General features: G+C 36.2%; 1 protein-coding gene across 1 annotated transcript; it reads right to left on the bottom strand.

Annotated features, from left to right (window-relative positions):
* Positions 1-740: 740 nt before the first annotated feature.
* FBXO43 (F-box protein 43) lies at positions 741-13,383 on the bottom strand. The gene is given in 7 exon segments (XM_039233827.1): positions 741-1,083; positions 1,187-1,390; positions 5,450-5,552; positions 8,076-9,546; positions 13,204-13,232; positions 13,234-13,272; positions 13,340-13,383. Coding segments are annotated over 7 exon segments (2,139 nt in total). The 3' UTR covers positions 741-834.
* Between the last annotated feature and the right edge of the window lie 179 nt (positions 13,384-13,562).

Below are 13,562 nucleotides of genomic sequence, written 5' to 3' on the forward strand. Positions count from 1 at the left end.
AAAATTTTTTAAAAATTTTTTATTTATTTTGAGAGAGATGGAAAGCAAGCATGGGAGGGACAGAGAGAGAGGGAGACTGAATCCCAGGCAGGCTCTGTGCTGTCAAGTGCAGGGCCCAATGTGGGGCTTGAACTCAGGACCAAAACCATGAGATCATGACCTAAGCCAAAGTTTAGTGTTGGACGCTTAACCACCTGAGCCACCTAGGCATCCTTATAGTTCTGGAAATTTAAAAAACACTTATGTGAAATGCATGACTTTACTAAGATTCTCATTGTGAATAACCATATATGTCTAATAATTTATGTTTTATGTCTTCTTAGCAATCAATATGAAGTAAATTTTATTTAACAAGTCTGCTCAAATATAACACCTAAATTAAAAGACTGAAATTATTGAGTAAATTCAATAGAACTTCTGAAAACATTTTATTTATATTTCATTTCAAAGACTTATTTTCCAAATCTATAAGGCTATATGTCTCAAGTTCAAAATTTGTAATATTATTTGGAAAACTATTCTTAAAAAGGGATCAAAAAACATTTCAACACCTAGTGATGAAATGCACAATTTTAAAGGTTACATGAAACAGTTAAATACATATATATGATAACATTAAAAATTCTTTATTTAAAAACACTGTTATTAAAATAGGTAAATATGACACCATAAAATACTTTAAAGAAACAGACATGGATTATGATATATACAAAATAGGAAATAAATCATCATCTGTCATTAATGGGAAAATTTGCGTACTTTCAAAATATTCATAATTTTAAGTCAGACAAAACATCGTTTAGAGGGGATGCTTCTTTTATGGTTAAAGTCTCTTTAAAGACGTTTTAAATTCCGTTTACTCTGGGTACTTCCTGGAAGAGCATCTTTTCTATTTCTTGGCTTTGCTGCTCCTCTACTACATTCTTCAGACCCATGATAAGCACACAAACATAACACACAAAAGTCAAAACCACAGGCTGTGCGGCTACACAGTCCCCTTTTCTTATACGGCTGGTACTTAGCAGGGGATTGGCATCTTGGGCAAGGTTTTAATGCTTCATCAATAAAAAGTGTTTTGGCAACCTGCAGTGAAAGCATACACACTAAATCTTCCAGTTTCATGTAGAGAATCACTTTATTTCAATCTCTGAGTATTTATTTCTAATAATTTACGATAAATACTCACCTTAACATATTCTTCCTGTTTACTACTTAAGTGAGTAACAGAAGAGCTTGCTATAGGCGTCAAAACTTCTCCCCAAGGAGAAAATGTTGAAACTTGTTCTTTCTGAAAACCTGGTATCCTAGCCTGAGCTTGTACAGATCTTAAAGCTGATCGATTTAAAAGATGGAGCCGCGTGGCAGCATCCTCTACATTTAAGATAGCCTCCTGCGGTAAAAGATAAGAGAGGTCAATACTGTGATACCAAAAGTTCCAAAACAATTTTCTCATGCACATATATTTAAATGTTGAAAGTGGTTTCACACTAAATCCCACTAGAATTTTCTCCCTAAACTTTTCTTCTGAGAAAAATTTTTTTCTCTCATCTAACATTTAAATGTCAAAGAAATATAAATGAACAAAATTAAAACAATAAATGTTAGCTTTAGGTTTGCAAGATTGGTTATTTTTCTGTTCAAGGCATGGGTTGGCAAACCTTTCCTGAAAACGGCCAGATGGTATATATTTTACGTTTTGCAGGCCAGATAGTCACAGCTACTCAACTGCCATTTTAGCAAAAGCAGCTGTAGAGATATGTAAATGAAAGGGTAAGGCTATGTTCCAATGCAACAGACTTTAAAAGCAGAAGTGATGGGCAGGATCTGGCCCACAGACTGGAGTTTGCCAACCCTTGTTTTAAGCCAAAGTTTAGGAAGAGGTGAATCGTTCTAAAGTTTGCTATGGGATATCATGGAATTCTTTGAAGGTTTCTTACCTTAGCCACATGTCAGAAAAATAAGGGGCCTGATTAGATCATGAAATCCAACTGGTTTGGCTGGTTTTTACATGTAAATACTGGAGTCATTTTTACACTTAGATTTTAAACAAGAAGGAAAAAAGGTATCTCTTATCTGAACTGGATTTCCATATTACTTAAATATTCAGCTAAGAAATATTTTCAATAAGCCTTCTATTTTGTTAAGGTTGACAATGGAAAAAATAGTTTTTTTTTTTAACAAATTGGCATTCGTAACCAGTTATCAAAATAAAATGTGAAGCTCTTCATGTGTCTAACTAAAATTGTGTTTCTTCTCTCTTAATTGTCTCCCTTTGTCACAATTGGTTCCTAACAGCAAGGAGAGTGAAAATATAAGAAATTATAGTAGATAAGTATAGGAAATAAGATTAGCTGATCATGAAAAATTCCATGATTAAGTTTAACAACACATACATAAGTGTGAAGGATAAATACTCGTTTTCTGAAATTAGATTGAATACGACTGAACTTTTTCAAGGACTCGATGCATCTCTTTATAGTACATTTGTATAAATACTTTGCAGCCTATGCCACAAGCACACAACACCGGAGCACAACAGAATTTTGACAAATTTCAATGCAGTTGGTAAACACAATGATTGTGCATAAATTTTTAAAAAATGAATAGAGATATATTGTTGAAACACATTTCAGCCACAGATTAAACATTCCTTTATTTAACAAATATTTATAGAACTCCTAAGGGTACCAAGTGAATAAAACAGTGTAACCCCTCTCCTCCTCAATTAAAAATGTGTGCTGCCATCTCTGAACAAAAGGAGGCAAAGCAGTAAACAAAGGCACATATTCGTGAATGCCAAAATTTTTCAGATATAGTCACATCATGTTACCAGAAAATATTTAAATGTAAGAGTAAAGTCACCATGTGGTTGTTCATTTCCATGATTGTAAAAGAACGGTGAAGAATACAGTAAACTAAGAAATGCGATGGAAAAAGTGTCATATCCCAATTCTTATGCTCATTCTCATGGCTGCAAAGCAAAGAGATAAAATCGTGATCTTATTACACATAGCTGGTGTGTGCCTTCTAATTTTCACACATAAGGAGCTTTCAGAGATATTACACACATATGAGGAAAACCATTAAACAACTTTGTTTTACATTGTTTCTATTTGGGTTAGCAGCATACATTAAAATAGCTCAAGTGGAAAGCAACCAGTGCAAAGTGCACCAGAAAGAATGTTTCTAGGGAAAAGAAGGAACAGGAAGAATACCTGATTTGTTTGGACTTACACAGAGGAGATTTCCAGTTCTGGTGGATAATAGGAGATGAATCAGGGATCTGTATAGAGAAACACTAAGCAAAACAAAAGAAAGAAACTGGGCAATTATTAACTCAGGAAAAAAAATGTTATATAGGAAAAAAAAAAGGTGTAATCATAGTGTACTGCATGTTACAGCTGTCAATAACTCATAATAACCTCAATATATTCTTCATAATGTCAGCACCTAATTCTGATCTACTCCCACATGATGGTGTGGTTACACTGGTGAGACAGGAGAAAGGAATTCTGAGAGACGGGTGGGTGGGTAGGTAGTGGTAGTAGTGGTGAGAAGTTAGAGAACAAACACTCTCTCTAAAGAAAAAAAAAAGCCAAGAAATAGCAGGAAAGGTATGCTATTTAGAAACGTGGAGGTAAATCTCAGGAGGAACAACTAAAGAGATGAAGGTGAGTGACTTGCCGCAAGAATCAAGAGTGAGGAGGGATAGGCAGGAGAATGTGTTGTGTCATAAACCTCACAGTCCAATTGGACTTTTTACACCATGTACTTGTCTTACTTTGAAAAAAAAATTAAAAAGCAAATGAAAATAAGAAAAAAGTTAAAGTAACGGGGGAAAAAAGTATAGTCCTTTAGGAGACAAAGTTGGAAAAGAAAAATGGTGGCCAGGACATGAAGACAGGATATTTTATCTAGAATTACCTGAAGTGTTGCCAAACACAAGCAGGTTTCTTTCCCTGTCGGATATACAAGGTGAGTGGAGCTAACAGCTTAATATTGTTAGGTGTTTGCTTAAAATTTGTTTTTCTAAGTAGGTCTTCAGCATATAGAGCAGCATTCTAATGAGATAAAAAGTTAAGACGGCAATTAATACTTTCACTATTATAAGCTCCCAGGACCAGAAGCTGCAGCAGTAAGTGGCCAGGAGCTGTGAGAAAGTTGTAACACAAGATCACAGGTGAGAAATTAAAACTTTTCTTCAAAGTCGAATAGAAAGCCAATGTTTAAGTTAACTCAGTCCTTAATATTTCATTGCAATGAGAAATTCACCAATCTGTGTGTAGGTGTTTATATCTGTTTACACCATGCTTCATCTCAATTACTATATTTGGCCAAATTAGAAGTTTGTTATGTTATATAACAAAATGTTATTAAATAATTTTTACTAGAACAAGAATAAAAGCGTGAACTCGCAGAGTTTCTTTTGGTTTTGATGGCTAGGAAATGTTTAAAAGTTGCATATATAATACATACGGGTGCCTATTACATAAAGTAGTGTCCATAGGAAAAATTAGTCAGCTTCTGCAGGACTTTTCCTGTGCCTTCAAAGCCGGTCCTCAAATCTTCAAGGAAATACAGGCTTACGATGCTTTACCAGTCCTAATCTGCCCTGCTCACTCACCTCCAGGCCTTCCTGGACGCTAAACTCTCTGCTGCAATGCTCTTCCATGTCTTCACCTGGCTACCCACTCCTTCGTCCTTCAGGTCTCAGCTGAGTTGCACATTTCCTGAAAAGCCTTCTGTTGATTCTCAAGCATCAAGTACTCCTTTTAAATGTTCCAATAGAGGGGCTCCTGGGTGGCTCAGTCAGTTGGGGGTCCGACTTCAGTTCACGTCATGGTCTCATGGTGCAAGGGTTTGAGCCCCACATTGGGCTCTGTGCTGACAGCTCAGAGCCTGGAGACAGCTTCAGATTCTGTGTCTCCCACTCTCTTCCCCTCCCCTGCTCATGCTTTTTCTCTCAAAAATAAATAAACGTTAGATAAATAAATAAATAAATGTTCCAATAGAACTAACTCTGGCCTTCCCCTAACACACCCGTATTATAATCGCCTGTTTCCTTGTAACACCCACAGGGCATGAGCTCCCAGAGAGCAGGGACCATTTCAGAAAGGTTCACAACTGTAATCTGAGCAATTGGCACGTAATAGCCACTTGAAAGGCTGGATAGAAAATGCTATAAGGGTATCTAATTATGAATAGGACCCACATTCCACCGGTATTCAAACACTGCACACACACCCAAACAACATAACCCCACGCGATGCTCTTCATGTTAGGTTATGGACTGGAAGAAAATGAAGCTGGGGAAAAGTAAAACATTCATGAGTGAATGTTTGGTAAATGGATAAGGTTAAAGGATAGCAGGAAAACCAACTTAGGTTGTCCAGCGACATGAGATTATTATTTTTACAAATCCATTTGAGAAAAGTATTACATACATTACCTCAGAATCTGTTTTCAGTTGGGAGATATAAAATTTCCTCCTCCGATTTGCATTCTTATCTTGAACAATAATTTCACGCCAACTTCTGCTTACTTTCCAAACACTATAACGAAAAGGTCAGTCTTTATTTATATTGTATATATTCCACAAAATTAACTTTTTTTGCCAATGGCAATTAATAAGAAAAACGTAAAGCTTTTGGACAATAAATTTAGACCTAACAATTTACATTAAAAATATGACTTAATCTACATTGTTGTTTCATATTATTTCCCCATATGAAAGAATTCCTATTAAAATATTAAATATATGCTAGCATTATATCTATAAGTTATCTTACAAATAGTTAAGGGGAAAACATAATTTCATATAAAACCAATACGAGCCCACTGGGAGACTGAGGATTTAACTTCAAATGTGACACAAAAATTAAAAAATTAGAACACAACACACAGAAAATGATTATCATCTATACAGTGCAAGAGGTTTTTATGTTTCTCCTATTAACGTACTTAGCAATTCTATCATGTTGATTAAACAAATATAAGAACCTTCAATAATTCATTAGAAGTACTAGGTGCCAAATAACAATTATTATGATGGGTAGCACTACAAAGCTCCTATTTTATAAACCAAAGTTTATGAGAATGAAGCAGCTAAAGAAAAAAACCCCACAATTTACATCCAGTGTTTGACTATTTATCAATAACTTTGGCTATACTAATTATTAAAGAACAATAATCTTTCAAGTTTTACTCTGCTCTTTTTTACTATTCTAACTTAGAGAGCTCAAAGGGAGTAAGACCATACAGTTAAAAAAAAAAACAAAAGTCCCTTGTTATGCAGGTAATACTTGAGTTGTTAAGCTGCTATTCTTCCCAGCTGCCACAGCCACTTGGCCACTTCCGCTGCCTTCCTCTCCCTCCCCAAGCCAATACATGGGTCTTATATCCCATTGATGGAGAGGATAAAGCAGAAAGATACCTATTCATGGGGAAGAAATAAACTATATAATTGGGCATTTGCCACAGTTATTTCAACTGACCATAATCTCTCACATTAACAGGAATACACACTGCTAAGATTATACATGCATACTATGGTACAAATCTGAAGGGCTGGGGATAAGATGTAATTATTAAAATGAGACTGAATATCAACTGCTCTCACAAATTAGCACCCACAAGTATCATTCAATTTTTAACTGGTCTATATCCAAATATTGTAGCATATAAAAATAAAATTCCTGTATTTCAGCCATCCCTTTGATTTTTTTTAAACAATGTATCCCATTTGAAAATTATTTTAAAGGCACCTACATACAGGTGCACTAATCTGTTTATTATCCTACTTGGGTTACACCAAGTACCTTCCTGGTCAAGTCTATTTAGAAAGGCATTAAGCCTTAATACGAGTTTGTGGGACACTATTGAATTAGAAATCAGAGGGCTCAGTTTTAGACCTAGATATATTCCTCTGTCCTTAAATGACTGCTGGCAGGTCACTTAACTTCTCTGGAACTCAGTTTCCTCATCTGCAAAATATGTGATTAGACTAGATGTTTAAGGACTAGACTTCCATCTATGAAATTCTACATTTTTCGACAATAGCCTACAATTAACTTGGGGAAGAAAGGTGAAGAAGGGTTCAAATAGAAGTAGTGGCCATAAAAACAGCAAGGATTCTACAAACTAAACTTTTGACCTGTCCCCATGGACAAACACATTTACAGACTCTCCAGCACGCTCTCCCCCAACTGCCATGCGCAGAAGTCCTGTGCCACAAGGCTTCCCTCCTTCCAGCCATGGCATTCCCAAGGGTCTTGTCTTCTGATAGTCCTGCAACTCCCCAAAATTTCCAATATGGACACAGCCTCACTTTGGTCATTGTAACCCTAGTTCCCACCCTTAATACTCCTAGATGTGTTTCTCTTTAATTATGTAGCAGCATTTAATATAATGAAATTTCTGTTAGCACAAATTCTTGGTTCTAATTCCTTGAAGTTTTCAAAAGTAATTACCTTCCATGGTACTGTTAGCAATGAAAGTGAACTAATCCATATTCCCTTGGTCTCTGGAAAAACTAAGCCCTAAAATGAAAGCTAACCTTCATTTTGGATTCTAGAACTTAGACTAAGTAACTGAATGGTATCCTTTGTATGTTGCCCTTTCTTAATCACCATGACATTTTACAATACTTCTGACCAAGTGTCATGACTTTAATACAATTTGCAATCTGACAACAGGATGTGGACTACTAAATCATCAAATAACTTTCATGGAATAAAGCTTGCCAGTCTTGAAAATGTAAAGTACAACTTTTAGAAACTGTCTTCCCAAATGACAGTGCCATGAACTCTATGAACTTTATCCAGAAGACTATATTGATGCATCTAAAACAGGATTTTAAACAGAAGAAACCTATATTACTAAACTGTAGTAATGTAGTAGCTTTAGGGAAGTTCACTAAACCACCTTTGATAAAGTGTAAGACAACCAAAGAGAGAGATAATAAAACAAAACAAAAAACAGGACAACTGCTCAACCCCTAGAAAAGCTTTCCAATTAAAAAAAAAAAAAAGATAAGAAGAAGGAAGTTTTATTTCAGAAAAAAAATTACTTCTTACCTGAATAGGCTTTCTGCAGTCAAGGAATCTAAAACCATAGCAAGAATATGCTTTAAATTTCTGTATTTTAATTCTGTTAAGATGTCCAGTTTTTCTATACCCATTTTCTTGCCAATCAGTCCTGTAAGTACATACTGTAGTACAGCTATTTGCCCCCCATCCCTTTCTTCTAAGAATTCATGTGCACCATTCTGCTGGAATCTTTTTCTTTTGTTTCTCATGAAGAGCTCATGCACTAACTGCAAGGCGGGGGTCTTTGATAAATCCTTAAAGCTTAAAACCTTAGTGTCACTGCTCAGCTGACTCTCTGAGGTGTCTGAAGCAGCCGCTGGTGTTGCTTTAGAGTCAGACTGGTCAGTCTGCTTTTCCCCTTCTGTCTCAGATTGAGAGCCTTGCTCCTCAAGGGTGGACAATCTTCTCAGCCTTCTAAGATGCCTTGACTTTTTTATGGTGCTCCCCACTCTGACAGTTTCCTTATGTTTCTGATGTTCTTGAAAAGATCCCTCCTGGTCAGAGAGGGAATCTTCTGATTTTTCCAAGCAAAGTGAGTTAAAACCACTGTCTTCAGGTGTTGAAATATTGCCCCTCACTTTAGTTGAAGGAGAGAGCCTTTGGCTTGCATTAAATTTAATGTTTGCTACAAGATTACTTATCGGAGTCACCCAAATGTCCTCATCTGTCCCACACGTTGTTCCACTAACAGAGGAACCCAGAGGTCTGGGATATGTATTCTCGTCATTAACAAACAGACTGCTATCGCTAAGGTCATATGTGATAGAGTCTTTAAAACTATTGCCCTGAATTGGAGATATACATTCAACTTCAAACAGGCTACAGTCATCTTTGGAATCATCAACCGTGGAAGTCTTCTGCTGAGAAAAATTAAGTCTCAATTTTTGACTGCTAGAAGTTGCTTCTTCTGTTTTCAAAGTACTAGTAACCAAAGGACTAAAACTGTTTTGCCATGGAAGACCTGAAACACAGCTTGGAATATTTTTTTCTAAGTTGAGAACTTGGTTCCTACTACTTTCTAAAGAACTATCTTGTGGTTCAAAGTCCTCCGTTAGAAAAGAGAAAGATATGTCCAGCCTTCTGCGCAGTAAAGATTTTTTCCCACTGACTTTAGGAGTTTCGCAAAGTTCGGGGCTTTTCTCCTTTTCCTTCCTAGAAAAGACACCTCTCCTTTTTTGAGTTGGAGATTCTAAAAGATGAGTCAAGCCCAGATTTGAAGTTTCAGGACGTTCATGGATTAATGGTGGGCCTTTGCCTTTCTTTCCAGACAATTCTTTATCCGTATTCTCAATGTTACAAGGTTGTAACAACTCATTGTAGCCACTATCTTGAAATGAAGATGTGGAACAAAAATCTCTGAAGCAGGAATACTTGAAATTGACAGGAGAGCCCACCTCATTTTCTGCGCCAGTACAAGTCTGACCTAAATGTCTCTCTGACATCTTCAAAAGCTCTGTTTCTACAAAGGAAAACAAGTGTTATTCTTCCTTTGAAATGAGTGGTCTGGCAGCTCACACCAAAATACATTTGTTAGGACTATAGATAATCATAGAAAATGTTATGGCAATAAAAAAAGTTACTTTAAAAAACAAATCTTTAAAAAACAAATCTAATATATACTCACATATATCTTTTTTTTAATGTTTTATTTATTTCTGAGAGAGAGAGAACGTGAGCAGGGGAGGGTCAGAGAGAGAGGGAGACACAGAATCTGAAATAGGCTCTAGACTCTGAGCTAGCTGTCAGCACAGAGCCCAACACAGGGGTCAAATCCACAAACTGTGAGATCATGACCTGAGCCGAAGTCGGATGCTTAATCAAATGAGCCACCCGGGCGCCCAGTATACTCATGTGTATCTTACTTAAACCAAGTTTTAACATTCTGAAAACCAAAACTTTCAGGTTATAGATATTCACAGATTGTTTGATAAGCTTAGTATAGGCACCGTGCACAAATGTTTTCTTGAACTACACTTGAGAAAAAAATCTGGAAAGCATCATTTTTAGATTACCTTATGATTTTAATAGCATTAATGTACATAATTATAGTTTTAATTATAGTTTTAATATCAATAATGTTATTGATTCTTGTAACATGGGCCTTTCGCAGAAATCCAGCCCCCATGACCACTCTCAACATCTGAATTTCCCAACTTATCACTTTGCAAGACTCCTTGGCTTATTGATAAAATACCAATCCATTCTTCTTGAGCTAACTAAAATGAATCAGCACCACACAGACAAAGAGCCATTACAAACCTGGCATGTTATGCTTATTCAGGTCTCATTTTCTAAATGTTTTGAGACATAGCATCCGCTCGCAGGCCTGATTCCACAGAGAACAAACAACTATTTGTGGGAAACCCACCCTTTATAATATTCTTGAAATTTCAAGTACAGAATTCAAGTAAATTACTTCAGAATTACTTAATAAGTTACTCAGTAATTATATTTGTAAGAAATGACACCAGGAAATACTTTGCTCCTTAACCTTTTTAAACAGTATTATCACATTCCTTCTTTTTAGAAACTCAAATCTTTTTTTTAATTTTTTTTAAATGTTTTATTTATTTCTGAGAGAGAGAGAAAGACAACACGAGCAGCGGAGGGTCAGAGAGAGAGGGAGACACAGAATCTGAAACAGGCTCCAGGCTCTGGGCTGGCTGTCAGCACAGAGCCCGACTCGGGGCTCGAAACCATGAACCACGAAATCATGACCTGAGCCGAAGTTGGACCCTTAACCGACTGAACCACCCAGATGCCCCTAGAAACTCAAATCTTAACTCAGAGGGCACTAAGGAAAGAAAATCATCACAGTTTCTGGTACTTTTCTAGATTATTCAAAGGACTCAGAAAACTGTCATTCTTTCAAAGTTTTCTCCAGGCCAAATGCATGGTTTTTCTCTATTAAAAGATTGTAGGAAGAAAAGTTTTAGTTGACTATAACGGTAAAGGGATATATTTATGCCTAGGTTACACCAGTTAAGTATATAAGTGAAAGAGTTTTTAAAAACAACAAATCAGGGGCGCCTGGGTGGCTTAGTCGGTTAAGCGTCAGACTTTCGCTTAGGTCATGATCTCGCAGTTCGTGGGTTCGAGCCCCGCGTCGGGCTCTGTGCTGACTGCCAGCTCAGAGCCTGGAGCCTGTTTCAGTCTGTGACTCCCTCTCTCTCTGACCCTCCCCTGTTCACGCTGTCTTTCTCTCTCTCCTAGAAATAAATAAAAATTAAAAACAACAACAACAACAACAACAAATCACTCCTCCAACCACAAAACAGTTTCTTTATGGAAGATTAATACTTCTGGGCACAGTATCTAAGTGTCTTTCAACCTTTTAAATCTATATTCAACTTTGGTAAATCTGATTCCTGTTCTCTTCCCATCTAGATCCCCTCAGATCGTGAGAATGACTGCTATCTTCTGTACGTACTTACCAGCCAAGACCATCAAACTTTGCTTTCTATAATTTGTATTATATTTTCAAACAATTTTTAATCAAAATGTTAATAACATATAATGAACTCCAAATTACACCTCCACCCACAAATATTTCCCCCTGAGAATCATTCTATTAAGTAAGCTAAAATTAGGTCATGAGATCCTTCTAGGAAGAGCAAATGTAACTATTCTATATCACCACTAGATGTCTCACATTGCTAGAATTTGGGAAACCAAGGCAAATTGTTAGAAACAAAATAGGGCTGCAGATATCCTCTCCCCCTATCGATCATAGGCCACTTGATATAAACATATATTTAAAAAATTCTAATTTCTTCTGTTCATCTACACATTCGAAGTTGCCTCCAATTGGCTTTTCTCTACTATCATCATGCTCATCTTTCCACTATCTCAAGATGTTGGTCTGAAACAAAACTTGGTTGTTCAAAACTGAATTTTTAAATCTTTTAAAAAGACTCATGGAGAATTATGAAATTCCCATTGACTTATTTAATTTTAATAATTTAATTTTATAATTTTAATTCAACAGTTCACTGATTAATCAAACGAACCTCCTTAATACTTATTTGTTTTTTCATTTTTAAAGTTTATTTATTTTGAGAGAGAGAGTGAGTGAGTGAGCAGGGGAGGGGCAGAGAGAGAGGGAGAGAATCCCAAGCAGATTCTGTGCTATCAGCACAGAGCCCAATGTGGGGCTCAATCTCACAATCCATGAGATAATGAAATCACGACCTGAGCCGAAATCAAGAGTCAGATGCTTAACCGACTGAGCCACAGAGGAACCCCTCCTTGACACTCATTTTTTAAAACCAGGCTCCTGAATGTTGAGAACTTTTATCTCTACAGTGTTCTCAGAAAAGAAAAAAATTGGCAATGATGGAGAGAAAAGGAACTTTCATGCACTGTCGGTGGGAATGCAAACTGGTTCAGCCACTATGGAAAAAATTAAAAATAGAACTATGATATGATCTAGTAATTCCACTTACGGGTATTTATCCAAAGAAAATGAAAACACTAATTTGAAAAGATATATGCACCCCTATGTTCACTGCAGCATCATTTACAGTAGACAAGCTATGGAAGTAACCTAAGTGTCCATCAATAGATGAAATGTGGTAGATATATGTAATAAAATATTACTCTGCCATAAAAAAAATCTTGCCACGTGTGACAACATGAATGGACTCATAGGGTATTATGCTAAGTGAAGTTAAGTCAGACAAAAACAAATACCATATGATTTCACTTGTATGTGGAATCTAAGACACAAAACAAATTAACAAACCAAACAGAAACAGACTCATAGAGAACAAACGTGTGGTTGCCAGAGGCAATGAGGGTAAGGGGTGGTCGAAATACGTGAAGGGGATTAAGCGGTACAAACTAGTTATAAAATAAGTCATGGGAATGTAATATACACCATAAGGAATACAGTGAATAATACTGTAGTAACTTTGTATAGTGATAGATAATAACTAGACCTATGAAGGTGATCATTTTGTAATATACAGAAATATAGAATCGCTGTTGTTCACCTGAAACTAATATTGTATGTCAATTATAATTCAATTTTTTAAAACACTTGTTAGAGAATGATCTACTTATTATTTAACTGTATAAAACACAATTCTTCATTTGTTAAATTGGAAAATCTTACCATCAGTAAATCTTGAGCTCTTAGAGGTCAGTTACGAGGGCTTCCAAACAAGAAAATCTTTCTCTCTGCCTTTAAAATTCATGCCAAAGTAATACCACTTAAAGAGAAAACTTTAGTTTGAACAGTCGAAACGTACAGCAGCACATGACTGCTAAAATCGGAAAGGAACATAAAGTACATGCAGCAGGGATTATTTCTAACATATGAAAAGGCCTACATCACTTAGAATTTCCTTCTTTCCAGATAATAGCAATTTCAATATCCTTGTTTTCTCCAGCTAGTTTCGGGACTGAGGAATCTTCCCAAATTCGGGTTTCTGAAAATGCAGTGCAAGCCGCAGCGCTGTTACTTCCCTAAGG

The sequence above is a fragment of the Hyaena hyaena genome, unplaced genomic scaffold (assembly GCF_003009895.1).
Source record: "Hyaena hyaena isolate Hyena2069 unplaced genomic scaffold, ASM300989v1 scaffold_79, whole genome shotgun sequence".
NCBI classification, from domain to species: domain Eukaryota; kingdom Metazoa; phylum Chordata; class Mammalia; order Carnivora; family Hyaenidae; genus Hyaena; species Hyaena hyaena.